The sequence below is a fragment of the Phocoena sinus genome, chromosome 1, assembly GCF_008692025.1.
Source record: "Phocoena sinus isolate mPhoSin1 chromosome 1, mPhoSin1.pri, whole genome shotgun sequence".
Classification (NCBI taxonomy): domain Eukaryota; kingdom Metazoa; phylum Chordata; class Mammalia; order Artiodactyla; family Phocoenidae; genus Phocoena; species Phocoena sinus.
In genome coordinates this window covers 115,610,392-115,638,015 of record NC_045763.1, presented here as the reverse complement: position 1 = coordinate 115,638,015, position 27,624 = coordinate 115,610,392, and the positions used below count along the sequence as shown (strand labels likewise).

At 41.7% G+C, this 27,624-nt stretch overlaps 1 protein-coding gene across 2 annotated transcripts; it reads left to right on the top strand.

Annotated features, from left to right (window-relative positions):
• Positions 1-342: 342 nt before the first annotated feature.
• FCRL4 (Fc receptor like 4) lies at positions 343-26,131 on the top strand. Of its 2 annotated transcripts, none has more exons than XM_032609561.1 (12): positions 343-464; positions 2,395-2,418; positions 9,454-9,708; positions 10,730-10,984; positions 11,419-11,697; positions 12,514-12,801; positions 17,823-17,933; positions 19,079-19,106; positions 19,853-19,935; positions 20,135-20,203; positions 24,421-24,452; positions 24,550-26,131. In XM_032609561.1, exons 1-12 carry the CDS (start codon positions 404-406, stop codon positions 24,664-24,666), a joined length of 1,602 nt encoding a protein of 533 aa, XP_032465452.1. In that variant the 5' UTR covers positions 343-403; the 3' UTR covers positions 24,667-26,131. The 2 variants fall into 2 exon arrangements, with proteins under 2 accessions (XP_032465452.1, XP_032465457.1); XM_032609566.1 differs by having other exon boundaries at positions 24,522-26,131.
• Positions 26,132-27,624: the final 1,493 nt, after the last annotated feature.

Below are 27,624 nucleotides of genomic sequence, written 5' to 3'. Positions count from 1 at the left end.
TTCTGTATTGAATGAGAAGTTTTCCGGCTCAGGAGTGATTTAGACACATCCTTGGATTATGTGAATCTCAACAGAACTGCAGTCTTACCTGATGTCTGGTAGCAGAGAGAATAAGTTGCAGTTTCCTTGGAAGGCAGAGACTGGAGCTTTCTGAAAATAAGACAACTAAAGCCTTGAGGGGCTATTCATACCAATATATCAGAGCAGTACTTAAATATTTTTTTTATCATATGTTGACTTCCATCATTGAGATTTTCTTACACCTCGTAACATAACTGTTCGGTATTTTAAGAAAGATTCCCCTACTTCCTCCTTTCACTTTATTAACTCAACCAGCTGTACTCAGAGGAACAACTTGCTGAACTCACTCTCCAGCGCTGGGAACTGGCCTGTCTCCTATGAGATGCTCCTCAGGACCCCAGAGCAGACTTCCATGCTACTGTGGGCATCCTTGCTGGTCCTCGGTAAGTAGTGGGGGAAGCCTCTGTTTGCTGGGAAAACGGAGCCTCTCCACAGGTAAAAGACCTCTCCTCTGTGCTGCTGAAAAAATGGATTTTAGTCTCATTTAGAACAGCAGAAAATGAACAAAGGGGAAAGATATTGATACAATGGAATGAGAGGGAAAAATTATTTCTAGTAATGTGTTCCTTGTTTGCTTTTAATTGCCTATGAAAAATTCCTCTTACCTCCCCAAAAGTGGGCTTTTCTTTCCGTGCAGAAAACTACAGTTAAATTTGGTTACCTTTCTAATTACAGATCATGAAAACCAAGAGTGAAAGATGAACTGAGTCCCTTGTGAAAGGACCATGTTCTGACCGTGAGCTGATGTAGAATGATTTTCTGCTGAGAATAGTTATTTCTTTCTTGTATTCTAAGATCAAACCTGCTCTGATGTTCGCAAAGAGCATGAGAAGAGGAGAAATAAGACAATTTCCCTCTGATTTTTCTTCCCTGTTTGCCAATATTTGTCCAAATGAGACACTGATTTTCTAGTAGCTCAAGCTTAGGGAAATAAAGACCAGTCAGTCATTTGTACACTGAATTTTGTTAAATGTGTTTGCCTTGTTCTCAGCTATATCTCCAGACTCCAATTAAGAAAGGAAGAGTACGGGGCTTCCCTGGTGGCACAGTGGTTGAGAGTCCGCCTGCCGATGCAGGGGACATGAGTTCGTGCCCTGGTCCGGGAAGATCCCACGTGCCGCGGAGCGGCTAGGCCCGTGAGCCGTGGCCACTGAGCTTGTGCGTCCAGAGCCTGTGCTCCGCAACGGGAGAGGCCACAGCAGTGAGAGGCCCGCGTACCGCAAAAAAAAAAAAACAAAGGAAGAGTTATTAGTGTGACTGGCACATTATGGGAACTCAGTAAATAGTGAATGAATGGCTATATGGGGCATAGCATGGTGCAGGGCAATGCAGAGTATGCAGGGACACGGAGGACGTGGCCTCTGCCCTCAAAAACTGACATTCTGATAAAGAAATCAAAGGACAAATAAAAGAGCATTTGACTTGGCAATACAAGAAAATTATTACACAATGGATCATAGGGTAATGATAATTAATTCTTGCTGATAATAATTAATTCTTGCTGAGCCCTATGTCAGACAGTCGTCTAAGAATATCCCATTGTATTAATGTATCCAATCCTCTAACAATCGATGAGCTGGAACTTCTATAAATCCTGTTTTACAGATAAGGAATCTAAGGCATAGAGACGGTCTCTTGCCTTAAGTTTCATGAAGTAGTAAAGTGGCAGAGTCAGGATTCAAACCCATAATCTGATACTGGAGCTGTGCTTTTAACCACTGCCTCATACTGTATGTCCAGTTATGAGTTTCAGCTGAGTGGGAATGGGAGGGGTTCTAAATCAATAGAAAAGTGAGGGTGCTGCAGCCTACAGGCATCTCAGAGGGCTTTATGGAGGAGGTGGGATTTTATCTGGGCTTTGATGTGTGAGTGTAACTTGCTTTTGCTTCATAATGGAGGAGGAGAATAACACTCCAGGCAAGAAGATAGTGAAGCCAAGCCTCAGCAGCAGCCACAGTCATGTCAAAAAAAACAATTACAGCAACCTTAATTGACGACTTACTAATTTAACTCATTAAAATACGGCCATGAGGTCAGTTTGATGGCCCCCATCTTACAGAGGAGAAAACTGAGCCTTGGAGGTTTTGTGTAGTTTGCCCAGGGCCACACAGCTAAAATTCAAACCTGTTTCTTCCTGAGTCTGCAGCCTGAGCTTTTGGCCATGACGTTATCTTGTTCCTCCAGGGTGGGTGGAACTGGGCATGCTTCTCCTCCGTTTGGCTGGAAGTCGAAAATGGGCAGGTGAACTCTCACGGTAGAATGGTTTGGGACTCGTTGCCTTGTGCTGATGCCTTGCTCTTGACTCTCTTGCAGCAGCTCCAGTCAGTGGACCACTTGGTAAGTCCATCTTTTCTTTCCCTTTCTCTTTTATGTTTCTGGATATCTTTTATTTACTTTTTATTTTTTTTATAAGGGTGTTGTTTTCTTTTTTTTTAACATCCTTATTGGGGTATAATTGCTTTACAATGGTGTGTTAGTTTCTGCTTTATAACAAAGTGAATCAGTTATACATATACATATGCTCCCATATCTCTTCCCTCTTGTGTCTCCCTCCCTCCTACCCTCTCTATCCCACCACTCCAGGCGGTCACAAAGCACTGAGCTGATCTCCCTGTGCTATGCGACTGCTTCCCACTAGCTATCTACCTTACGTTTGGTAGTGTATATATGTCCATGCCTCTCTCGCGCTTTGTCACAGCTCACCCTTCCCCCTCCCCATATCCTCAAGCCCATTCTCTAGTAGGTCTGTATCTTTATTCCTGTCTTACCCCTAGGTTCTTCATGACATTTTTTTTCTTAAATTCCATATATATGTGTTAAGATACGGTATTTGTCTTTCTCTTTCTGACTTACTTCACTCTGTATGACAGACTCTAGGTCCATCTACCTCATTACAAATAGCTCAATTTCATTTCTTTTTAAGGCTGAGTAATATTCCATTGTATATATGTGCCACATCTTCTTTATCCATTCATCCGATGATGGACACTTAGGTTGTTTCCATCTCCGGACCATTGTAAATAGAGCTGCAATGAACATTTTGGTACATGACTCTTTTTGAATTATGGTTTTCTCAGGGTATATGCCCAGTAGTGGGATTGCTGGGTCGTATGGTAGTTCTATTTGTAGTTTTCTAAGGAACCTCCATACTGTTCTCCATAGTGGCTGAATCAATTCACATTCCCACCAGCAGTGCAAGAGTGTTCCCTTTTCTCCACACCCTCTCCAGCATTTATTGTTTCTAGATTTTTTGATGATGACCATTCTGACTGGTGTGAGATGATATCTCATTGTAGTTTTGATTTACATTTCTCTAATGATTAATGATGTTGAGTATTCTTTCATGTGTTTGTTGGCAGTCTGTATATGTTCTTTGGAGAAATGTCTATTTAGGTCTTCTGCCCATTTTTGGATTGGGTTGTTTGTTTTTTTGTTATTGAGCTGCATGACCTGCTTATAAATTTTGGAAATTAATCCTTTGTCAGTTGCTTCATTTGCAAATATTTTCTCCCATTCTGAGGGTCGTCTTTTGGTCTTGTTTATGGTCTCCTTTGCTGTGCAAAAGTTTTGAAGTTTCATTAGGTCCCATTTGTTTATTTTTGTTTTTATTTCCATTTCTCTAGGAGGTGGGTCAAAAAGGATCTTGCTGTGATTTATGTCATAGAGTGTTCTGCCTATGTTTTCCTCTAAGAGTTTGATAGTTTCTGGCCTTACATTTAGGTCTTTAATCCATTTTGAGCTTATTTTTGTGTATGGTGTTAGGGAGTGATCTAATCTCATACTTTTACATGCACCTGTCCAGTTTTCCCAGCACCACTTATTGAAGAGGCTGTCCTTTCTCCACTGTACATTCCTGCCTCCTTTATCAAAGATAAGGTGACCATATGTTCGTGGGTTTATCTCTGGGCTTTCTATCCTGTTCCATTGAGCTATATTTCTGTTTTTGTGCCAGTATCATACTGTCTTTATTACTGTAGCTTTGTAGTATAGTCTGAAGTCAGAGAGCCTGATTCCTCCAGCTCCATTTTTTGTTCTCAAGATTGCTTTGGCTATTCGGAGTCTTTTGTGTTTCCATACAAATTGTGAAATTTTTTGTTCTAGTTCTGTGAAAAATGCCAGTGGTAGTTTGATAGGGATTGCATTGAATCTGGAGATTGCTTTGGGTAGTAGAGTCATTTTCACAATGTTCATTCTTCCAATCCAAGAACATGGTATATCTCTCCATCTATTTGTATCATCTTTAATTTCTTTCAACAGTGTCTTATAATTTTCTGCATACAGGTCTTTTGTCTCCTTAAGTAGGTTTATTCCTAGATATTTTATTCTTTTTGTTGCAATAGTAAATGGGAGTGTTTTCTTGATTTCACTTTCAGATTTTTCATCATTAGTCTATAGGAATACCAGAGATTTCTGTGTATTAATTTTGTATCCTGCTACTTTACCAAATTCATTGATTAGCTCTAGTAGTTTTCTGGTAGCATCTTTAGGATTCTCTATGTATAGTATCATGTCATCTGCAAACAGTGACAGCTTTACTTTTTCGTTTCCGATTTGGATTCTTTTTATTTCCTTTTCTTTTCTGATTGTTGTGGCTAAAACTTCCAAAACTATGTTGAATAAGAGCGGTGAGAGTGGGTACCCTTGTCTTGTTCCTGATCTTAGTGGAAATGGTTTCAGTTTTTCACCATTGAGGATGATGTTGGCTGTGGGTTTGTCACATATGGTTTTTATTATGTTGAAGAAAGTTCTCTCTATGCCTACTTTCTGGAGGGTTTTTATCATAAATCAGTGTTGAATTTTGTCAAAAGCTTTCTCTGCATCTATTGAGATGATCATATGGTTTTTCTCCTTCAATTTGTTAATATGGTTTATCACATTGATTGATTTGCATATATTGAAGAATCCTTGCATTCCTGGAATAAACCCCACTTAATCATGGTGTATGATCCTTTTAATGTGCTGTTGGATTCTGTTTGCTAGTATTTTGTTGAGGATTTTTGCATCTATGTTCATCAGTGATATTGGCCTGTAGTTTTCTTTCTTTGTGACATCCTTGTCTGGTTGTTTCTGGATATCTTAATAGCTATCCTGTATCTCAAATACTTGTAAAAAGAGGCCTTGTTGTGCCCGCATCATTTTCTTGAGGACTACGGGCAGGTGAAAACATGTCTTACGACTCTGACCCTAAGAGTTTGGAAGTCACACTCCTGGTTGAAACCTGACATCGTGCTGGATGATCTTGGAGACAGGGCTGGGATACATGTCACAGAATTCAGGGAAATGGGGTGTCCCCACCTGATGTGGGATTCTAGCCAACTTGACAGAATGCATAGAATCCTAAGAGGGGAAGGACAGAAATAAGCCATTACCTCATTGGGGGAAGCTGAGGTGCAACCAACTTTCCGGCTTCCCCATGTCCCCCCAAGCTTGACAGAGCCATGGGCAACCAACTCATCCCGAACTTCAGCATTCTGTGTAGACATTTCTCTATTAATAAGCTCAGATCATGATAACTTTGAGCCCCCATCCTACTGGTCAGCAGAAAGTTCAGCCTTCTGTTGGGAGCTGTCTCCACGAGTTTTGGCAATCCCTGCTGATTTGTCCAGCCCACCCCCGCCCCCCATCCAGGGAGCTTCTTATGGTCAGCCAGCTCCAGCCAGTGGGAGCCACTGCCCCTTGATGCACACCATCCCCTGCAGCTTCTGGGCCTGTGATTCTCCCCCTCAGTGCTGTGGCTACAACCCATCTCCCACAAATCTCTGCCTAACTGGGAGGAGATCTTAACTGGACTAAGTTTTGTTAAACATTCTAGGATGGAGAAATAAAATACAGAGAGTGTCAGCTAGTAGATATAGCTAATCTCAGAACCCATTGACTCAGTCCCAACCTCTTAAAGATGCTGACAAGATGTGTCTCCCCCTGACCACTGGGCCACCTGTACATGACAGGGGCAACTTACTTGGACCAGCGAGGAATAAAGCTGCATACACCAAAGAAGTTCTCCCTTCCCTCCAATATAAGACCTACTGCCCAGTCTCCATTTCCCTAACCCCGGATGCTTCCCAGGAACATAAACAGTGCAGATTTCCATTCTCTTTAAGAGAAACACAACCCCGTACTCACTGGGGCGTAGTATATCTGTATAAACCTCTAGAGAAAGAGAAAGGAAAAAAAGTCTGCAGAGACACATGAATGTTTCTATAATCGAACAGAACATTTAATTTCTTTATTTAAAACAAACGTTCAGGTTATTCTACAGTTTTTGCCCCCAGACAGAGTATTTCCATTACATTTGGGTACAATTCTAAGGCATATTTGGGGCAGTTCTTACAGAAAAAGGTAAGAATATTTAAAATCTCAAGCTTTAAAAAAACAATTGCTTGTACGCCCTTGAATACAGACAGTCCTCCTTACCTGAGTATAAAAAGTACTAAGATAAAAACACACTTAATTGATTCCACTTATGATTTTATGGTAAATTGCATATCCCCAACAATGAGATTTTATTTTTGGAAAAAAGACAATACAAATGGAAATAATGTGTTTTATTTTCTACATCACAGAATTTAGATTACCAAGGCAATTTGTAGAACAAAGCATGAATCAAATATTGGTTTTTGTGTGGGTTTTTTTGTTTTGTTTTGTTTTGTTTTGTATGTGATAGCTGTAGGAAACTAAAACTGCAAAAGAGCTCCCCTGCTATGCTTCTCTCCTTTCATCATAAAGGAAAAATCTTCCCTCAGAATCCTCACCCCTTAGTTCACTCCTAGCTTTATTCCTCTGACATCTCCTTACTCAGAACTGTGTCATGTGGCTGGGCAAGTTAGAGCTTCTGTTTTTCAAACCCGCTGGTGGGCAACAGGCTCAACAGAAGGACATTGGGACTAACTTTCAGAAGCCAAACAAATATTTTCCCTATCATTGTTTGCTCCTCTTCAACTGTTAACAAATCTTGCTTTACTACACTTGCCAGTGGCTTTGGGAGCCAACAGAGCCGTGGTCCCACAACACTTTTACCACCTTCATGAATTACTGCATCTTTGGCAGAATCTGAAGTATCACTTTACAATAAATTTTCATTGTATACACAATGAAGGATTAGCCTATCAAAACATTGATCTTTGTGCAGGCTAGAAAATAGTAGTGTTAAAGGGGTAAGAATGTTTGAGTGGGTGTTTCCAATAGTGAATAATTTGGTCTGTGATTATTTTTATTATGTCAAGGAAGAAAACCTTTTTTTTTTCTATCCTCTTAGGTTTTCATAATGAGGGCCTGCAAATTAAACTGACAAAAGGCAGACTAGCAAGAGAAAAGACAAATTTTTTAATTAAAAACTTATGGGAATACACAGAAAAATATAAACTAAGGAGGCAGTTAGAATTTGGGACTTATATAACATCTGGATAGGGAAAGGGGCAGGTGAGAAGGCTACTTACTGGAAAACAAATGATTTTTAGGAAAGATAAATGGGCCCTTAAGAGAATAGATGGGAGCTATGCTAGTTTTGTGACAAGTTCTGCTTTAGGTGTGGTGCCAACTTCCAGTGTCTGGTGATAAGAGCTGATCATTTATTTGCTCCCGGGGAGGTGATTTATGACAATTGAACTCTTCACAGGCTTTGCTTTTAGGCAGATAAGAGAATTCAGAATAAAAATAAAATAAAATCTATTCTCAAATGCCTTCAGCTCAAAATAATTTTTATGCCACAGTGGTAGATTCATCCTCCAGTTACTAACTCTCACACCTTGAAGCTACAAAACTTAGGAAATAAACTCAGATAAGAAAGAGCCACAGTAATGGCTGCAGGAAATAAAGTTAAAAACAAAATCTCCCAACCCAGAAATCCTCTCCACAAAGGTAATAAAGAAAGCAAACACTTTTAGCATTGAAGAAGCATTAAACCATACGCTTAATAATAAACATGCTCATCACAGACAATCCACCAAGAGATTGCAAAGACAGAAAAGGATCTCTCACTCTTATATTGCCAAGGGGATTCAGCCCATTACATACATGTTTTCAAGATTAAACAGTAACTAGTTCTCAAGCAGGAGGACTTGACAGCACCTTTTGTCACACATAGTTTATCCTAAATTTATCATGGTTATTGGCTTTTTTCCAGAGGAGGAATAAACATCTCATATCTTTAGGACTGGAGGTAGTCTTGCATACTGCAACAAGGTACCTACCAAAGGTAAATGCTTACCCTGCCACAGGAATGGGGAGACAGGATCCAGGGGAGCTATCCCCCTAGACATCTGCATTTCAAAAAGATGGCTCCTGGGGCTTCCCTGGTGGCGCAGTGGTTGAGAGTCCGCCTGCCGATGCAGGGGACACGGGTTCGTGCCCCAGTCTGGGAAGATCCCACATGCCGCGGAGCGGCTGGGCCCGTGAGCCATGGCCGCTGAGCCTGCGCGTCCAGAGCCTGTGCTCCGCAGCGCGAGAGGCCACAACAGTGAGAGGCCCGTGTACCGCAAAAAAAAAAAAAAAAGTTGGCTCCTTCTTGAGAAAAATGTTCCTGAGTTATGAGACTGGCAAGAGGCTTTTTAGCCATTATAAAGATTCACATACATTTGAAAGAAATTCTGAAAGAAAAAAACAGAGGGAGAAGTTGTTTCCCTTATTTTCAACAGGGAGAATTAAACCTCTTATCTTTAATTTGTATTGATATTTACCCTTACATTCTCCAGCTTCTGTCCATTAATTATTCAACGATCTTAAGGCCTGATTTTATGCAGGGCCCACATTTTATTTTCATGAAAGAGTATCTTTGGGGTGTGGGGAGTTAGAAGCACCTAGTTCCCAGCACTCATACTCTTTGTAGCTATTTCAATATAATTTTCACTTCAGACAACAGCCTGCTCACCCCTCCCCTACCTACTTCTTGTTGGAAAAACATACTATGGACCCTTTTCCATAACTGCGTAATTGACCCCAATTCCTATACTCCCTCCCTCTACAATCCCTCACCCCACCATATGGCCACGCCACACAAATGCTCATCTAAGAGAGGTGTGTGTAACATGAAGAGCCCAGGTGGGAGGGAGTTCAGGAGGAATCTACTTGAGGACCTGGCCTGTTGGAAAAGGTAAGGGGGTTTGTGAGCCTCCCATCACTGATCTTCTGTGGTGAGTAGGTCCTGCTGGGGTTGCCCTCTGAAAGGTTAGTCTGTTTCTGTAGACCACAGAGCAGTTGCTGCACTCCTGGGTAAGGTGAACACAGCTGGAAAACTTGAAACCTGGGGAAACAGCAGCCCCGCCAGGGGGCCTTTCAGAGACTCACCAAAGCTGGGTGCTTCAGTCCACTCCACACAAGCCACTGCAGTGGGGACTGCAGACACCTCCACCTCAGACTCATTTCTCTTCTCCCCAGCTACTGTACCCAAATCCATGATTTCCCTCCAGCCTCCGTGGACCACTGTCTTCCGTGGAGAGAGAGTGAATCTGACTTGCAATGGATTTCACTTCTATGCACCAGAGAAAATAAAATGGTACCGTTTGTACTCTGGAAGACAACGTCCAAGTGAAACCCAAGGAAACACCCTCGAGGTTCGTGATTCTGGACAGTACATTTGCCAGGCCCCAGGCTCACTCCCGAGTAACCCTGTGCACTTGCTCTTTTCTACAGGTGAGAAAGAAGGTGAATTAGTTAAAACATTGGAAGTGGTTGCAGTACATCTTAGCTCCCTGGATTTTCCAAGAACTGAGGCCCTTCATTCTACTCTAACTTTGATCTTTCAGGTTCATGTCCTCCCTCACTGTCTATAAGTGTTTTTCAAACTACTATTGACATTAGAGTTTAAATGTCTGATATTAATCAACAGACATTCTTACACACACAATTAAAGAAGGAAGTTTTAGTTTTAGGGGATTCAAAAGTGAAGCTGTCTTAGGTCCTGCCTTCAAGGGCTCTACAGCCTCCTTGGGGAGAACTTACGTATACATGAATGTACTAAGCACAAAATAGAAAGTGAAAAGTGCCATAAAATAAGAATTCAGAGGTGGGAAATCTCCAGCCTCAGGGCTTGTGTCTTCACCTGTCTTAGGATATGTCCTTTCTCTATTTCAGAAAATTTAGATCACTCCTCAGGCATTGGTCTATAGGAGCAGGCATTCACTGCATCGTCTCAGAGAGAAAGGATAGAACTAGCCTGTAATCAGAATCTGAAGAGCATGAGAGCTTCATGAGTGGACCGCATTCACGGTCCCTTGACTCTGAATTTGTATCTGTGACCATAAGCCCTCTGCGTAGCGCACTCCAATGCACTGTCACAATTCCCAGTGTATTTCTCCAAGAATTACGTCTTTGACGACTCCCGTTCTGTTATTTGGTGAGCAAGTCGGTGTTGATCTTCTCCGTAATCAATGACGTCAGAGATCCGGTCACACCTCCTCTCAGCTTTTCCTCTCCACATTAGAATCCTTATATTTCTGAATCTGTCCCTGAATGGTTAAAGAGACGTGTTTGGGATTTATTTAGGAATTGTATCTGAAGCAGGTCAACTGATTTGGAAGGAAATGAGTGAGCTTGAGTCAGGAGACTAAATCCTGGGGGAGAAAAAAGGAAGAAAAAAAAAACCTCTGTAATTCAGGATGCACAGAGGAAGGAGTGCCTCAATGACAACGTCTTATCTGTGTGTGGTTTCCAGCCTCCTTCATCCTCCAGGCCCCACATTCTGTGTTTGAAGGTGACGAGTTGATTCTGAGATGCCGGAATAGGGGGAGAGAGAAACTGACTACTCTGAGGTACTTTTGGAATAGAAAAGTTATTTCTGATTCTAATAAAATCTTGGATCTTCTGATATCACGTGCAAGTTTAAACAACAGTGGCTGTTACCAATGCACTGGATCCTTGGAAAACAATCGTGTATTGAGAACAAGTCTCACAAATATTCGAATTCAAGGTAAACACTTCATTTCATACAAATTTGCTTAGCAATGTCAGGGCAGGGTAAATTGGGCACATCCGCGGGGATCTATGTAAGTGGTGTTTTTTTGGTTTTTGGTTTTTTTGGCTGTGACGCTCAGCTTGTGGGATCTGCTTAGTTCCCTGACCAGGACTGAACCAGGGTCCTCGGCAGTGAAAGCACAGTGTCCTAACCACTGGACCTCCAGGGAATTCCCTATATAAGTTGATATCATAACAAACTCTGGAAATATTTGAGACCACGTCCTCTAAGAGGCAGAGAAAGTGGAACAATTTGACTTAAATAATTCTGGGAAAGAAAAATGTGATAGAGGGGTCAATAAGTTTGTCTTGCTGGGTGTCTGAAGTTTTCCAGAACCGCGAATCCAAGCCTGCCTCATACTGAGAACTTGATTCACCTCTTCTCTCTAGAGCTATTTCCACGTCCAAAGCTGAAAGTCACAGACTCCCAGCCTACAGAGGGGAATTCTGTAAACCTGAGCTGTAAAACACAGCTTCCTCTAGAGCGGTCGGACACTCGGCTTCGCTTTGTCTTCTTCAGAGACCATGGGGTCATCCTCTCAAACTGGAGTGCGTCCCCAGAACTCCAGGTCACAGCCATCTGGAGAGAAGACTCAGGATCATACTGGTGTGGGGCCATGACCAGCGGCATCCACAAACGCAGCCTTCCACTTCAGATTGACGTGCAGAGTGAGTGCTGGAGAGCCGGGCAGTGGTGTCTCCCCTGACTGCTCCTTCTGGCCCAGTGAGGGTAGGGACTGCCCAGTACAGATGGATTTTTTCATCCTGACAGAGGCACCAGGCTTAGACTGAGAAGTGAGGTAGATAATAAAAGAAATACAAGATTTCATTTCCACCTCTATTTCTCTAAAAACTTAGTCTTTCTTTGAAATTCTAGCACCTTGAAATGACAGAGGTGATTCATGGAGGCAGATACAAGAGTTGGGCAAAACAAAATGAAAACAAGAAACAAAATTCTCTGCTACTGAATCGACAGATTCTAGGATGTCAGATCTTGGGGCAAACTATTTAGAAGACACATATCCACAGAGGTGGACCCTAACCAGTAACAACAAACAGTGTGATGTGTAAAACAGAAGAGAAGGACATACATACACACAAAGATAAATACAATAAATATCAGCTTGTCTTAGGTACCAAAGCAGGACTTCTGGAAACGGATGTGGTCTAGGTCAGTGTGAGGATAGCCACTATTGTTATTACTTCTCCCAGGTCAAAATAATTCACACTGACAACTAGGAAAGGACATAAAACCCAAATGATTTTTCAGGGAGATCCAATTTTTCTCTCCTGGAGTCTGTGCATCAGGATGGAAAGGTTACTACATTTAATGATACTCTAGGTCCCAAATCCACAGTCTATGAGCTAGAGTGCTAACACCTGCAGAAGAGTATATCTTGAAGTCCCATAAAAAGTGACCCTGTCCAACATCCCAACCCTGTCCTCCTCTCACCATGCCCTCACCTGTTGTCTGTGTTCATACAGGAATCCCCGTGTCTGGAGTGTTCCTGGAGACCCAGCCCCAGGGGGACCCGGTGGTGGAAGGGGAGATACTTGTCCTTGTCTGCTCTGTGGCTGAGGGCACGGGGAACACCACGTTCTCCTGGCACAGAGAGGACACCAGGGAGAGTCTGGGGCAGAAAAGTCAGCGCTCCCAGAGAGCAGAGCTGGAGATCGCTGTTATCAGGGAGAGCCACGCAGGGGGCTACTACTGCACAGCTGACAATGGCTACGGCCTCATCCAGAGCGAGGCGGTGAACGTCTCTGTGAGAAGTAAGTCTTAATCCCCATTGACCTTATTTATTCTCAGATTTCTCAAATTAGGGGTGGGCATAGCCAACACTATCTTTGTGACTCTAATTTTTCTATTTCCATTTTGCCATTTTCCACTGTGATATTCACTTTTTTCCATTAAATATCAATAATTCGGGTTATAAGGAGGTACTACAGTGAGGGAATGCTGGCCAGGGGCCATTTCATCTCTCGGGGATGATTCTGTGTGCCTGTACGCTGATCCATTGTGTGTTGCTCTCAAACAGCAGTCTTCTGTCATTAGCAGTGTTTTAGGGTAGGGTATAGCTCCTTCACCCTAAGCGTCAACTATACTCTCCTTTTGGTAATCCTCCACAGGGCCAAAGACATAAAACATCCCTTTACTCCATTACTGTAGGTCTAAGAGTGTGTCAATACCAACTTGTATGCAGGTCGGGAAACTTACAATTACCAGGAGCGATTACAGAGCCCCATTATGTCCACAGAGGAGATAAGCCTTCCTTTGGGATAGCACAGTCGTAGCTTATATCTTTACCTTCCTCTGTCTCCAAGGAGTCATACTAGGTCAAGCCAGGTGCCCACTCAGCTCCCCTGGGACTAGAGAAATGGTTTCTATGGGGCTTCAACTCATCCTCTATCTCAGGTTCAGTTGCATCCCAGGCTATCCAATAAAGCTAGTTTTATGGAGGAACTACTGGAAAGCTAGATTTCCCTGCTTTCCTTTACAGTAAAGCCCCTTAAAAGAGTTGTCTCTACTCATTCTCTTTACTTCTGTTTTCTCTCAAACCCATCACCTTGAGACTTGCCTCACTCCAATGGTACTTCTATACCTATTCATCAGATACCCCTTTTAAGGTTTTTTTTTTTCTTTTTACTGGATCCCCATCACATTTAAAAAAAATAACTTTATTTATTTTATTTTTGGCTGCGTTGGGTCTTTGTTGCTGCGTGTGGGCTTTCTCTAGTTGTGGTGAGCAGGGGCTACTCTTTGTTGCGGTGTGTGGGCTCCTCATTGCAGTGGCTTCTCTTGTTACAGAGCACGGGATCTAGGCGTGAGGGCTTCAGTAGTTGTGGCACGCGGGCTCAGTAGTTGTGGCTCGCGGGCTCTAGAGCACAGGCTCAGTAGTTGTGGTGCACGGGCTTGATTGCTCTGTGGCACGTGGGATCTTCCCGGACCAGGGCTCGAACCCGTGTCCCTTACATTGGCAGGCGGATTCTCTAGATCCTCCAACTCTAATACACCTGCAAGTCCAGATAGCTCTACCTTCAAAGTATCACCAAAATATGACTAATTCCCACCACTTCCACTGCTACCACCTGATCCAAGCCACCTGGATGATTGCAATAACACTCTGATTTTCTGCTTCACCTGTGGCTCCACACAACCTGTTCTCAACACAGTATCAGAAGGAACTCTCTAAATCATGAATCAGATCATGTTATTCTTCTGCTCAATATCCTCCCATGGCTTCCCATCTCCTTCAGAGGGAGAGCCAATGTCCTCTCAATGTCCCACCAGATCCTGATGATCTGGCTATCCTGCTGTTCTGAGCTGATGGCCGACCACTGTCTCCTCACCTTCTCCACTCTAGCCACCATGGCCCCCTGTCTCTTCTTCGAAACTTCCAGTCACACTCCAACCTCAGGGCCTTTGCACTGCTCTTCCCCAATATCGTCATGCTCATCCCCTCACTTCCTCCAGGACCTTACTCACTTTCTCAATGAGACCTTCCCAGCCACCCTATGTAACATAGCAGCTCTTCACCAAGGCCCTCCCTCTCCAAGTCTTGCTTAATTCTTCCTCACAGCATGTGTCACCAACTGCCATGCCATGCAGTCTTTTTCTGTCTCTTTCCACACCTCCCATAGCAGCCTCATAAAGGTAAATCTCTATTTTGACCATATTTTATCCCAAGTGCCTATTCCACTGCTTAGCTCATATTAGGCATTCAATAAATATTTGCTGAATGAATAAGTTTTGCACATATCATTTTTGCTTATCGTAGTCATAATCCTAGAAAATATATTATCATCTCCATTCTACAGAAAAGGAGTGTGAAACTCAGAAAGGTTTGGTAATTTGCCTATGGTCACAAAGCTTATATCTGGCAGCCCAGATTTGAACCTTGACACAATCTTTAAGCTCAGAGAGACAGAGATCTTTCCCTCTGTCTGACTTGTCATACTTAGCATAATGCCCTCAAGCTTCATTCATGTTGTTGCAGATGGCAGAATTTTCCTTCTTATGGCTGTATAATATTCCATCATATTCACCTTCCATCATGATGGAATATTATATATATATATATATATATATATATATGTACCAGATTTTCTTTGTCCATTCATACATCGATGAACACGTAGGTTGCACATGTCTTGGTTATTGTAAATAATGCTGCAATAAACATGGGGATGCAGATATCTCTTCAAGACAGTAATTCCATTTCCTTTGGATATATACGTAGAAGTGGGATTGTTAGATCATATAGTAGTTCTATTTAAAAAAAATTTTTGAGGATCCTACATACTGTTTCCATTGTGGTTGCACAGGTTTACATTCTCACCAACAGTGTACAAGGATTTTCTTCTCTCCACATCCTTACCAACACTTGTTATTTCTAGTCTTCTTTTTTTTTTTTAAGTTATAGGGAATAAAGTTTATTTTGGCAGAGAGTGTTAAACAAAATTAAAGTTGCATACGTTAGTAACATAATTCAACGTCCTCAATTTAGTGTAAGTGTGACACATTTTCAGGCTCCGGACGCGCAGGCTCAGCGGCCATGGCTCATGGGCCTAGCCGCTCTGCAGCATGTGGGATCTTCCCGGACTGGGGCATGAACCCACGTCCCCTGCATCGTCAGGTGGACTCTCAACCACTGCGGCACCAGGGAAGCCCAATTTGACTGTTTTTGCTTATGCTATGATTCTAAACAAACTTTATAAAAAAAGCCATTGTAACAGGTGTGAGGTGCTACCTCACTGTGGTTTTGATTTGCATTTCCCCAATTAATGATGTTGAACACCTTTTCATGAACTTGTTAGTTTTGCATGTCTTCTTTGTAAAAATGTCTATTCAAATCCTTTGTCCATTTTCAAATTGGATTGAGGGTTTTTTTGCTATGGAGTTTTATGACTTCCTTATATTATTATATATTAACCTCTTAACAGATACATGATTTCCATGTATTTTCTCCCATCCTATAGATTGCTTTTTCATTCTGCTGATTATTTCTTTTTCTGTGCAGAAGCTTTTTAATTTGTTGTAGTACTATTTGTGTATTTTCACTTTTGTCGCTTGTGCTTACCGTATCCTATCCAAAAAGTCATTGCCAAGGCTAATGTCAAGGAGATTTTTCCCTATGTTTTCTTCTAGGAGTTTTATGGTTTCAGGTCTTACATTTAAGTCTTTAATACATTTCAAGTTAATTTTTATGAGTTGTATAAGATGGAGGTCCAGTTTCATTCTTTTGCATGTGAATATCAAGTTTCCCCAGCACCATTTATTAAGAGATTATCTTCTCCACTGAGTATTCTTGGCTCTCTTATCCAATATTAGTTGACAGTATATGCATGGGTTTATGACTGGCCTCTTGATTCTGTTCCACTTATTTATGTATCTGTTTTTATGCTAACACCAATTTGTTTTGGTTACTCTAGTTTTGTTATATAGTTTGAAATCAGGAAGTGTGAAGCCTCCAACTTTGTTCTTTTGTTGCAGGATTACTTTGGCTATTTGGTGTCTTTTGTGGTTCCATACAATATATTTTTTTAATTTCTGTAAAAAATGCCATTGGAATCTTGATAGGGATTGCAGTGAATCTGTAGATGACTTATATAGTATGGACATTTTAACAATATTAATTCTTCCAATTCACAAACATGGGATATCTTTCCATATTTGTGTCTTCTTCAATTTTTTTCAACAATATCTTATAGTTTTCAATATACAGGTCTTTCACCTCCTTGGTCAAATTTACTAGTAAGTATTGTATTATTTTTGATGTTATTGAAAATGGGATTGTTTTCTTTATTTCTTCTTTGGGTAATTCATTGTTACATGGATAGAAACACAGCTGATTTTTGTATGTTGATTTGGTATCCTGCAACTGTAGTGAATTTGTTTATTAGCTCTAACAGATTTTTTGTGGAGTCTTTAGGATTTTCTTTATATAAGATCATGCCACCTGCAAACAGAGACAATTTTTCTTCTTCCTTTCCAATTTGGAGGTCTTCTATTATTTTTTTCTTGCCTGATTCCTCTGGTTAGGACTTCTAGAACTATGTTGAATAGGAGTGGTGAGAGAGGACACCCTTGCCTTGGAGAATGGATCCAATGGAAAAATCAGAATTCCCCAACAATTTAGTTTATTCCTTCCATCAGTTTCTTTCCCACCTCCCCTTCAAAGACTCAGGCTTCTATGAGGAAGGAAACTGGTGGCATTTCATTGTGGTGTCCCAATATATTTTTTTAATGGAGAGCAATCTCAGAGTTACTGCTGGTTCAGCTAGTGCCCTAATCAGTGGTGATATTTGCTTTCTTTCTCAGGCAGGCTGCTGTTCCAAAGTTAGGTGCTGCCAAGCCGCTGTTGCATAACATCTTTCCAGATGTCTAGGGGAAATTTCCAAAAGGCCAAAGTACAGAATAGATAGAGAGATAGAGAGGCAGATGTAGATTTTCCCCCAAATATTAATTTCTGAAATGATGTCTGGGGGTCAGTGGAGGGAGCTGTCTACCTTTCTCCCCTTTGCCACAATCCACCCAGGCTCTTGTCTTCTACCCCTTCACAGTGAGTCACTTCCTGTCACATGCAGGCTCAGGGCTGTGCTGCCCACAAGTAGAAACCTGCTTCCTGTGTCACACCAGTCCTAGCCTAGTCCTCAAAGGCCCCCATGAGTCCTCATCTTTTAGATTCTTCCCTCTACCAGGGCTCGAGGCCCCAGCCAAGCTGAGGAAAGGTTCCAGGGCTCCAGGCCCTAGACCCCTCCCGCGGAGGCTCATACAGGCTTTTCCCCTCCAGGCACCCCAGGGAAAAGAAGAGGCCTTGTTGCCGCGGGAACCACTGGGGGGACATTCAGCGTTCTCCTGGCTGTGGCCCTGCTGTTTTACTGCTGGTACCAGAGGAAACTAGGTTTGTGTTCTCTCTTACCTTTTGCTAGAGCCCATGCCCTGTCCCTGCCTCAGACACCCCAGCTCATCCCAACCTCAGTAACAGCCACGCCACCGTTCTCTACCTCACCACCCCAGCGCTCATAGACACACTCATACTCTTCCTTGAAATGGCAGTTTCCTTAATAGGTATCTAGTCTAATTTACAAAGCCTCAAGTGGAAAGGTAGGGAGGAAATAAACATTTTAATGTGAAGTTTCAAAAACTTTAAATGGTTTCCTTGGGTAGTTTCTTTGGTCCAAACAGACTGGTCAACTAGATGCTTCAGCCCACCCTACATCCCCTAGAAGTGGACAATCAAAATAAACTGGAAGCCCCTATGAAGAAATGACTGAGAATGGGAGCTGGCTAATCTTTATCCTTCTTCTTCCTCAGAGACTTGCCACAGTCAAAGCCTGAAACGAGCACCTTGTGCTCCAATGGCTCTGCTCTCCACAGGTCAGTCCGCTGCCTCCCCCTCTACTTGGTGGAGAGAGTTTCTCCCTGGTGTTATCTGCCATGTGCTTCCAAAGGCTTTTTGCTTTAACCCAGGTCAGGGTAGTTTCAGATGCCAGGAAACCTGGTGCAGAAGACAGGCACAGAAACTTTTTCAGCTCTAGTATAATTACCCATCCTTCATCCCTGTCTTTTAATTTAATTCAATTCAACTCAACTCACCAGATCTTTCTGAGCACCTGCTATGTGCCCTGCACTGGGCTGAATTTAGGGAGCTTTGGACCTTTGACCATGAGTCTCCTTAACGAACTTGAGACTGAGGTTCCTCTGGGCATAACCACAGATGTTCCTGGAAAGCCATCTACAGCCCCTTACTACTCTGCAAGAAAGACAAATTTGGCTATATTTAGTATTTCCTGAGGTAGATCAACACAGCCTTGAACCTTAATAAGTCTCAAATAATTGCATATTCAACATAGAAATGTGTAGCCCTGTCCCCGGCAAGTTATATGCTTTGTTCAGTTCTTTTTCACATGGTTTTCATGAGAATATGGGACTGGGCCCATGTTTGAAATAACTTTCTGATGACCTCTCTTAGGCAGTGCATGTGTGTGAAATATTTGAGAATGAGCTCCCTCTGCTGACACAATCTGCCTTCGTTTTATTTTGCAGGAGATGGCTCTCTGGGAGACACAACCAGGTGAGGCCTCAGCCTTCTGGTTTCCGAAGAATAAAATGTGCAGAACTGTGGGGCTGCAAGTTTAGGCTAAGTGATTTCTCTGTGTCCCTGTGTCTAGATACTCCCGTTTTCACATTCCTTAAAATGGCCACAATCACAGCTTCCTAGAATCCTTCTAATAGTTTGTATAATGGATTTTGCATGTATTTAGATCAGTTTCTTATTTGAAATTTATCTGAATGGATGATACCAAAGGTTATAGATTTTCTAGGTTGCCGCAGAATATTTCTGGTGCAAATAGTCCTATAGTTAGGCAACGTGTTACTATAACTACGTATAAAATGACTGTTAATTCTAGACTTTCTAGAGGAACCTCAGCTTCTAGGAATCTTCTTTTTGTCCCACATGTGCTCATATACTCATCAGATATTGTGTGTTTAAGTTTGGTTTGGAAAATATGGTCTTCTTCTGTCTGTGTCAGTGCCTCAGTCTTATAGTCAGGGACTTGGAGCATGGATTACGTCTAATTTCTTCTTGAATTGTCCAGATAGAATGCTTTGAGGACACTTCCTCCAGGTGATGAGGCTGGGTTTTTTTAACCAACTGAGAGTGACCATTCTATCTATGAGATCAACATTCCTATGATGTTAGAGACTCTTCTGGCCTTGTTCTGCTGACTTCTCCCCATTCCTTTTTGTCTCTGTCTATCCCACTCTTGTGCATATTATAATGTTCCAAGGATGATCCTGTGTTTCTGTGCCTCGCAGGAGACCCCTGACCCTAGGCCCAGGAGTGTCCTTCCATCCCATGTGCCCTGCCCCAGTGGAGCTGCAGCAGTTGTATGGCAATGGTAAAGATTTCCTGGTAGGAAACTGCTCCCAGCCTGAGCCAGGGGGAGGTACTTTGTTCTGAGGCCTGGCAAAGGCCCCTGGTCTCCCTAAGAATCCCAAACCCAGACATTCACAATAAATAATTGCTTAGGAAGAAGCACCTGCAGCACTCCCCACTGACTGGGACAACTTAGAAAGTGTTGCTTTTTCTGTTCTCAGTGCACCCCAAAGAAAGAGACCTGGTATATTCTCAGATCCAGATTATCCAGCCTGGGGAACAAGGAGAAGGTAAGTCACTGGGGAGAGATTCTTGCTGCAAACTATATTCATTCATTTGACACATATTTACTGAGCACCTCCTATGTGATGGGTACCGCTTTAAGTAAAGGGAGTAAATCAGTGAACAAGGCAGATAAAAATCCCTACGGTGTGATGCTTAGATTCTGAAGAGGGAAGGCAAACACAGAAAACTACATAACATATCTTTGCTGATGATCAGAACAAAAATTAAACATCCTTCTAACAGATATTATAATCATGAAGGTGTATGTACAAAGATTTCCCTTAAGTAATGAATGAATGATTGCAACGCACCTATTATGTGATAAGGATATATATGCATTATAATATATAAAAATATACATATGTATGTATATGTTTAGTTAATCCATATAACAACCCTGTGTAACCAGTATACTGAACAAGCAAGACTCATGACTTAATTACAAAAATCTTCCGTCTCCCACTGTCTGTTTAAACTTTCTTCTGTGAGAGATCTTCTCGGGCACTCTGGATGAAAATTCTGGCAGCCAAAGTCTTTACAAAACATTATCTTAGACAATAGACAGTAGGTGGACACTTTATGTCATAGTCTCTATTAAGTAACTAGAACACCTAGTTTGAAGATGTTAAGCAAAACTTTCCCCTCTCCTAGTTCAGGGAAATTTCAGAATGGAAGCTGGCAGTGGTAGGGATGAGGGGGAGGACGAGGCAGATTTGGCCTCTCTGTTTCTTTGGTTGGCTTCCCCTAATTAGCCTGGAGAAAGAAGTGGGAAAGGAGTTACTTCAGCTGGTATTTTGGAAGCTGGCTTCTGCCTCTCTGGGATGGCAGATGGTTAAGCAGGCACTCCCCTGTATAAGGTACACGTGTGGTCTCTTGAGGTTTCCTGCTGGACCCCTCCTTCCTAAAATTCCTTTGGCACAGCTGGTACATTTCTAATTCCAGGAGTTGTTTGTGACTCCTTCATTGGCCTCACCTCCAGTCAATCACATCCAGCTTCCTGCTGCTGGATTCCCTTGGTACCTGGAGTCCCTATTGAACAGGACCCAAGGTGACCATACTCCTGCTTGTTCTGTCTCCCACGTGGACCACATCTGTCCTTGGGGACACCTGGGAATTTCAGGTCCTTGCTGACCCACAGCTTTCTTCCAATCCCACCACCAGTCATGAGTCAGAACTCTCAACGCTCTAGATAACGGTGTTGAAATATTTTTTATTGTTATCTGCAGTAAGAAGTGCAAATTGTACTGTTAAGCAGTGTGAATGTGCACTCACACACACAAACACACACATAACTGAACTAAAGTTTTAGGAGACAGTACTTAGTGTGATGCACTCTGTTTCCTAATCTACTCATTGATTGTTTTAATCAGCTTTATTGAGGTATAATCGACATACAATATAATTCTCTACGTTTAAACGCACAGTTCAAATTATTTTAGTAAATGCATCCATTCACAGAACCACCACCACAATCACGATGTCGAACATTTCCAACAGCCCAGAAAATCCTTTCATGCCCCTTTGCAGTTAATCTCCCCCCCAGCTCCACCCCTGCCACCCACGGATCTGCCTTCTGTCCTATAGTTTTGCTTTTCTATAATTTCATATAAATGGAATCTTATGTAATGGAATCTTTAGGTCTGGATTCTTTCACTTAACATAATGTTTTGCAATCCATCCATATTCTAGCATATTATAAGTAGTTCACTATTTTTTTTTGTCATGTAAAAAGCCCTGCACATTTAATGTATACAACTCATGAGTCTGGAGATAAATTAACACCAAGGAAACCATCACCACCATTAAGGCCATAGATATATACATCATCTTCCAAAGTTTCCTTCCACACACTTGATGATGATGATGATGTGTGGTAAGAACACTTAACATAAGATTTACCTTAGCGAACTTTAAGTATACAATAGAATATAGTTAGCTGTAGGCACTATGCTGTATAGTAGATCTCCAGAATTTATTCATCCTTCGTAACTCAAACTTTGTACCTTTTGAGCAATACCTCTAGTCTCCTTTCCCCCAGCCCCTTGGAACCACCGTTCTACTCTCTGCTTCTATGAGTTTGAGAACATACAGTATTTGTGTCTTTCTGTATTTGGCTTATTTTTCTTAGAATAATGTCCTCCAGGTCCATCTGTGTTGTCACAAAAGACAGGATTTCCTTCTTTTTTAAGGTGGAACAATATTCCATTGTGTGTGTGTCTGTGTGTGTCTGTGTGTGTGTCATACTTCCTTTATGCATTCATCCGTCAATAAACAGTTAAGTTGTTTCCATATCTTGGTTACCGTGAATAGTGCTATGATCTCTTCAAGATCCTGATTTCAGTTCCCTTGGATATGTACTCAGAAGTGGGATTGCTGAATCATATGAGAGTTTTATTTTTAAATTTTTAAGAAACCTCCATACAGTTTTCCATAGTAGCAGTACCAATCTGCACTCCCACCAACAGTGTACCAGAATTTTTTTCTCCACATCCTTGCCAACACTCGTTATCTTTTGTCTTTTTGATGATAGCCATCCTAACAGGTGTGAGGTGATATCTCACTGTGGTTTTCATTTGTGTGATTTTTGATGTTGAGAACCTCTTCAATAACTGTTGGCCATTTGTATGTCTTCTTTAGAGAAACATCTATTCAGAACCTTTGCCCATTATAAAACTGGGTTATTGTTATTGTTGTTATTTTAGCTATTGAGTCCTACGAATTCCTTATATATTTTGCATATGAATCCCTTATCTGATATATGGTTTGCAAGTATTTTCTTCCATTTTGTAAGCTGCCTTTTCTACCTGTAGCACCTCTCCAGTATTTTTGTGCCTAGTAGAAATTTCAGTTGTAACGTGATCCTGAACATGGTTTACAAATGAGGTTAAGGACTTTTACAAGGTCACAAGCCAGTAAAAGACTAAGTCTTCTGTTTTGCTATAATATTTGCTTCATATAGTGCCTATTGCTCTATTTGACTAACATGCGTCACCTGAACACCTGCTTTGTCTGTTGCTTTGGTTTCTCAGCCATCCCCACTAATCAGGACCTTTTGAATGATAGAACTGCCACCAATTTGATTGGGTTAATTGGGTACATCTTATAGCGTCACCTTGATCAGTTGCTGCTCTTCACACTCTGTCCTTGACATATTTGTCAAAACACCACTGAAGCTGAGCACTCTGTTGGTGGACGAGTTATATTTTAGGCACTTTATGTGTTGATGATCTGTAGCAAGATTTCTTCACCAGTGCCTCAGTGTTTGCATGAAGCCCCTGAAATTTTATGCAAATTTCCATGCATATGTCTATTGTTCTGGGGAGGGAGTACATAGCTTCTATCAGGTCATTAAAAAGATCTGTAAATCCAGAAGGTCTATGGTAAAAATATAATGAAAACAAAAGAGTTCCAGGATGTATCTTTTTTCCCAAGCTCTATCTCTCCATAAAATTACTATATATAGCTCTCATGATTCTACCTTCTCTGAGATTCTTAATTTCTAATATGCAGGATATGACAAATCATACCTGCTAAACTCTTCTCTCACTATGGCTCCATCTCTAAGAAACTTTGGCAATAAAATCAATAACCAGAACATGCTAATGCAAGAGAATTTTTCTCACAGGGCAGACATTTGAAGAGGTCTAGTGGGAACTTGCAGAACAAGCAGGGGTTGGACTTCAAGGTTGTTAAGATGGAAGTTAAGAGAGGCAAGAATTGTAGCTAAGAGAGAAATTATCTCTTAACATCTGGTAAAGGAAGGGAGTGAGATTTCTTTCTGTGGTATTAAGGGAGCCTGAAAAGGACATGCAGAGGGCTGGGTTAAGAAATGGTAAAACAGGGCTTCCCTGGTGGCGCAGGGGTTGAGAGTCCACCTGCCGATGCAGGGGACACGGGTTCGTGCCCCGGTCCGGGAAGATCCCACATGCTGCAGAGCGGCTGGGCCCTTGAGCCATGGCCGCTGGGCCTGCATGTCCGGAGCCTGTGCTCCGCAACGGGAGAGGCCACAACAGTGAGAGGCCCGCGTACCGCAAAAAAAAAAAAAAAGAAATGGTAAAACAAAGTCACACGTGTTGTCGGACATGTTGGGGGTCGGGGAGGAGAAAACATGACGATCAATGCAAAAGGCCTAGTGACTCCCAGATTCTGGGAAATAAGCTATAAGACTGAGTACTGAGTGGATCCAATACTCATAGTTCAGTGGTTTCCTTTTCTTCCACAGGAAATACCTTCAGAACATCTCTAGAGGACCAGGTGAGTTTCATTTCCTGACTGTTTTCTCTCTCACTACTGCTTATAACCCCATACTCCTTCTCCTTCCAGTTCTTCTTCTACCTTTTTTCCACCCCAGCATGCCTCAATTGTCTACTCTGAGGTGAAGACACAGCTCCGAGATGATTCAGCTGTAAAGGTCGGCTCTAAAGATGAAGATATCGTGGAAAATTACAAGGATGTCCTACTCATGTGACTTGTCCATGATCCCAAGACCCAGCTGAGTGCAGTCCTTGAGGTCTCTAGAGTGACCAACTAGTTCCAACTTTCCGGTTCTTCTTGCCCATGTGCATTCACTCCCAGGACTTCTGATTCACCCACTCTGATGCCGTGATGGGAAAGCCCCTCAAAGACGTCACTGAAATGACCAGGGTCCATGGTTAAAAAAAGAGCCTGTGTACCTGCTCTGAGCCTAACCTAATGTGTTCCCTAGGGTGTGATTTAGGGGAAAGGAATAAGGGGGGAGAAGGACTGCTGCTGAAAAACAGAAGCATAAATTTTGGAGAACTGGGATTTGCATCTAGACAGAAAGGACCAAGTGACTCAGGTCTCTGTTTAATACATCTTCAACAATTCTCCCACTGGGGAATCAGCTGCATCAATTAGTTTCACTATGAGTGGCTGCATGTGTACTTTACAGGTAATGCATAACCCCATCCCTCCTGCTTACACTGTTTACACTGTCAAGATTCAGTTGCAGGCAGAAGAATCCATTCCAAGTGGTTTACTGATAAAGGAATTTAAGTTTATATTAACTACTTTGAAAAATCATTAGAAGACCTGAAGAAGCAGGCTCTAGACTGAGTTTCCAAAAGCAAAAGCTAATTACGTTAATGTTATTAGGGACAAAGATTTTTAACATTGGAGACAAGAAATATAAAATTAAAAAGTTAAGTAGGTAACTTTAAGTAACCCCCAAAACCTAAATTTGAATTGGAAATGTTAGTACAAACTGATGACAAACCCTGTCTTTTTTTTTTCAAACCCTGCCTTTTAAAAAAATTATTTATTTCCTAGTTCTGTCCACTGGAAATGTCTAGAAATAATTAACAACTCAATAACAATGAGCACCCATTGCACATGTTGTAGTCTCTAAATACTATTCCCTACTCAAAGGATACAGAGCTGCCTTTCTTGTAGGAGCTGTATCTTTGAGTTATCAAAAAGGTGATGTTAGAATAATTCTTCCAATGGATGAAGAAAGACTGAAAGAAACAGAAAACGACTATTTTGTGTGAACGTTTCATGCTACTGATCAAGTTGACATACAAAAACCAGCCTAATATTATGTGCCTCCTGATGGAAGTATCCAATACCGCCTACAAAGTATTTATGCCTGAAATATCGAAACTGAATCCACTCAAGTCGCTAGGTCTAACTACCCAGTTTACAGGAAATAAATGGGACAAAGGACTATGTTAAATAGCACCATGGGATTGCAATCAGAAAAATCTAAACTATGGAAAAATCCTACAGGACAAATGACCTGGTTTCTTCAACAAACAAATGACTGAAGGAAAGAAGGAAGGAAGGAAAGAGGGAAGACCTATAAATTAAATGAGACTTGAGACATGTCAGTCAAAAAGAATAAGTGAGGTTGGACTCAAACAAATTAAGTTAAAAAGGAATTACTTATGGAATACTAAATGAAATTTTTACATTAATATAAAGAAATTATGTTTGGATAATTTATGTGTTTGAAGAATTTATGTGTTTTGGATATAAATGATAGTATTGTGGCTATGTTTTTATTAAAAAATATTCATTTTTTACTTCATACTGAAGTATTTGTAGATTAAATGATATGCTTTTGTTTGAAATAATCCAGTAATGAGAGGGTGGGCAAGAAGTGGATAAGGGTATAGATGAAACAAGTTTGGTCATGTGAGCACCGCTTCTGAAGCTGGGTGGTAGGTACATTACAGGAGGAAGGAGGGTTTATACTGGTCTCTGCTTTTGTATGTTTCAAATTTCCATGATAAAAAGTTAAGCACTCCCAATCTCCCTTACTCTGCTTTACTTTTTTTCTCCACAGCACTTATCACTTTAAAATATACTATACAATTTTCTTATTTATTATGCTTATTGTATGTCAGCCCTCTAGAAAGTAAGTTCAGGGCAACAACCTTTGTCTCTTTTGTTCACTGATATATCCCAAGCACCTAGAACAGTGCCTGGTACACTGTAGGTGCTTAATAAATACTTTTGAATGAATGAATTACCTATTTCATTGAGGAGAATAACCACCCTCTCCAGAATGGAAGAGATCTAATGTAAACACTCTACTACCATGTAACAAGCTGGCTCCCCCATGGATCTGGCACTTTATCAAACTCCATCTGGCCTCTGTATCTGTCAGGCTGGGCACTTAAGAGTGGCCAGACTGGCCATGGTGAGCACATGCTTATATAACTGAGTACACACTTAACCTCTGCATCTTCCACCGATGCCACTTTTTACATGAACCCTTAGAGTAAGCAGCAGAGAAGCCGGGTAAAGAGCTGACTGACGTTCACCTAGAGCAAGTTATCATGTCCCTCAGATTATTGAGATCCTCTTCTGCAGCAAGGCCTTTGGTGAGCATTCATATGAGACACAAATACTCTCATGCTCTGGGTCCAATCAGAGAGGTCCACCCATGTAACTTTTTCCTAATCTCCTAACTTTTTTATTTCCAACCCCCAGACCATATGGCCCCTGCTCATGAATCAGAGTAGACATCCATCTCTGGATATCTTATCTTCCAGTCAAAGTGGATCTCTATATGTGCCACTAAAAGTTCTGTCACTGGCAAAACTCTTCTTCACAGTCCTTCAAGTACTCCCCAGATGGGGCTACAGTGTTACAACAGTCACCTCCAGCTGACACTGGCATATTTAAGCCAAGATAGACTTTTTCCTCCTCTGTCAACTGGTCATAGGGAACTCACCACCAGGCCATAGTTGTTAGTTGAGAGAGAAGTTGGAGAGACGAATATGAGCCAGTTATTATTTATTCAACTTACTCATATCTTCAGGTGTCAGATCTTCTGTAATCACTTCCATTTGGTGATGGTATGAGTTCTTGATTAGTGGATCAGACATCTTCCGGCTAATGATGAACAGCTCAGGTCTCTGGTGTGTCATGTTCAAGTGTTCAGTGACTACCTGAGCAA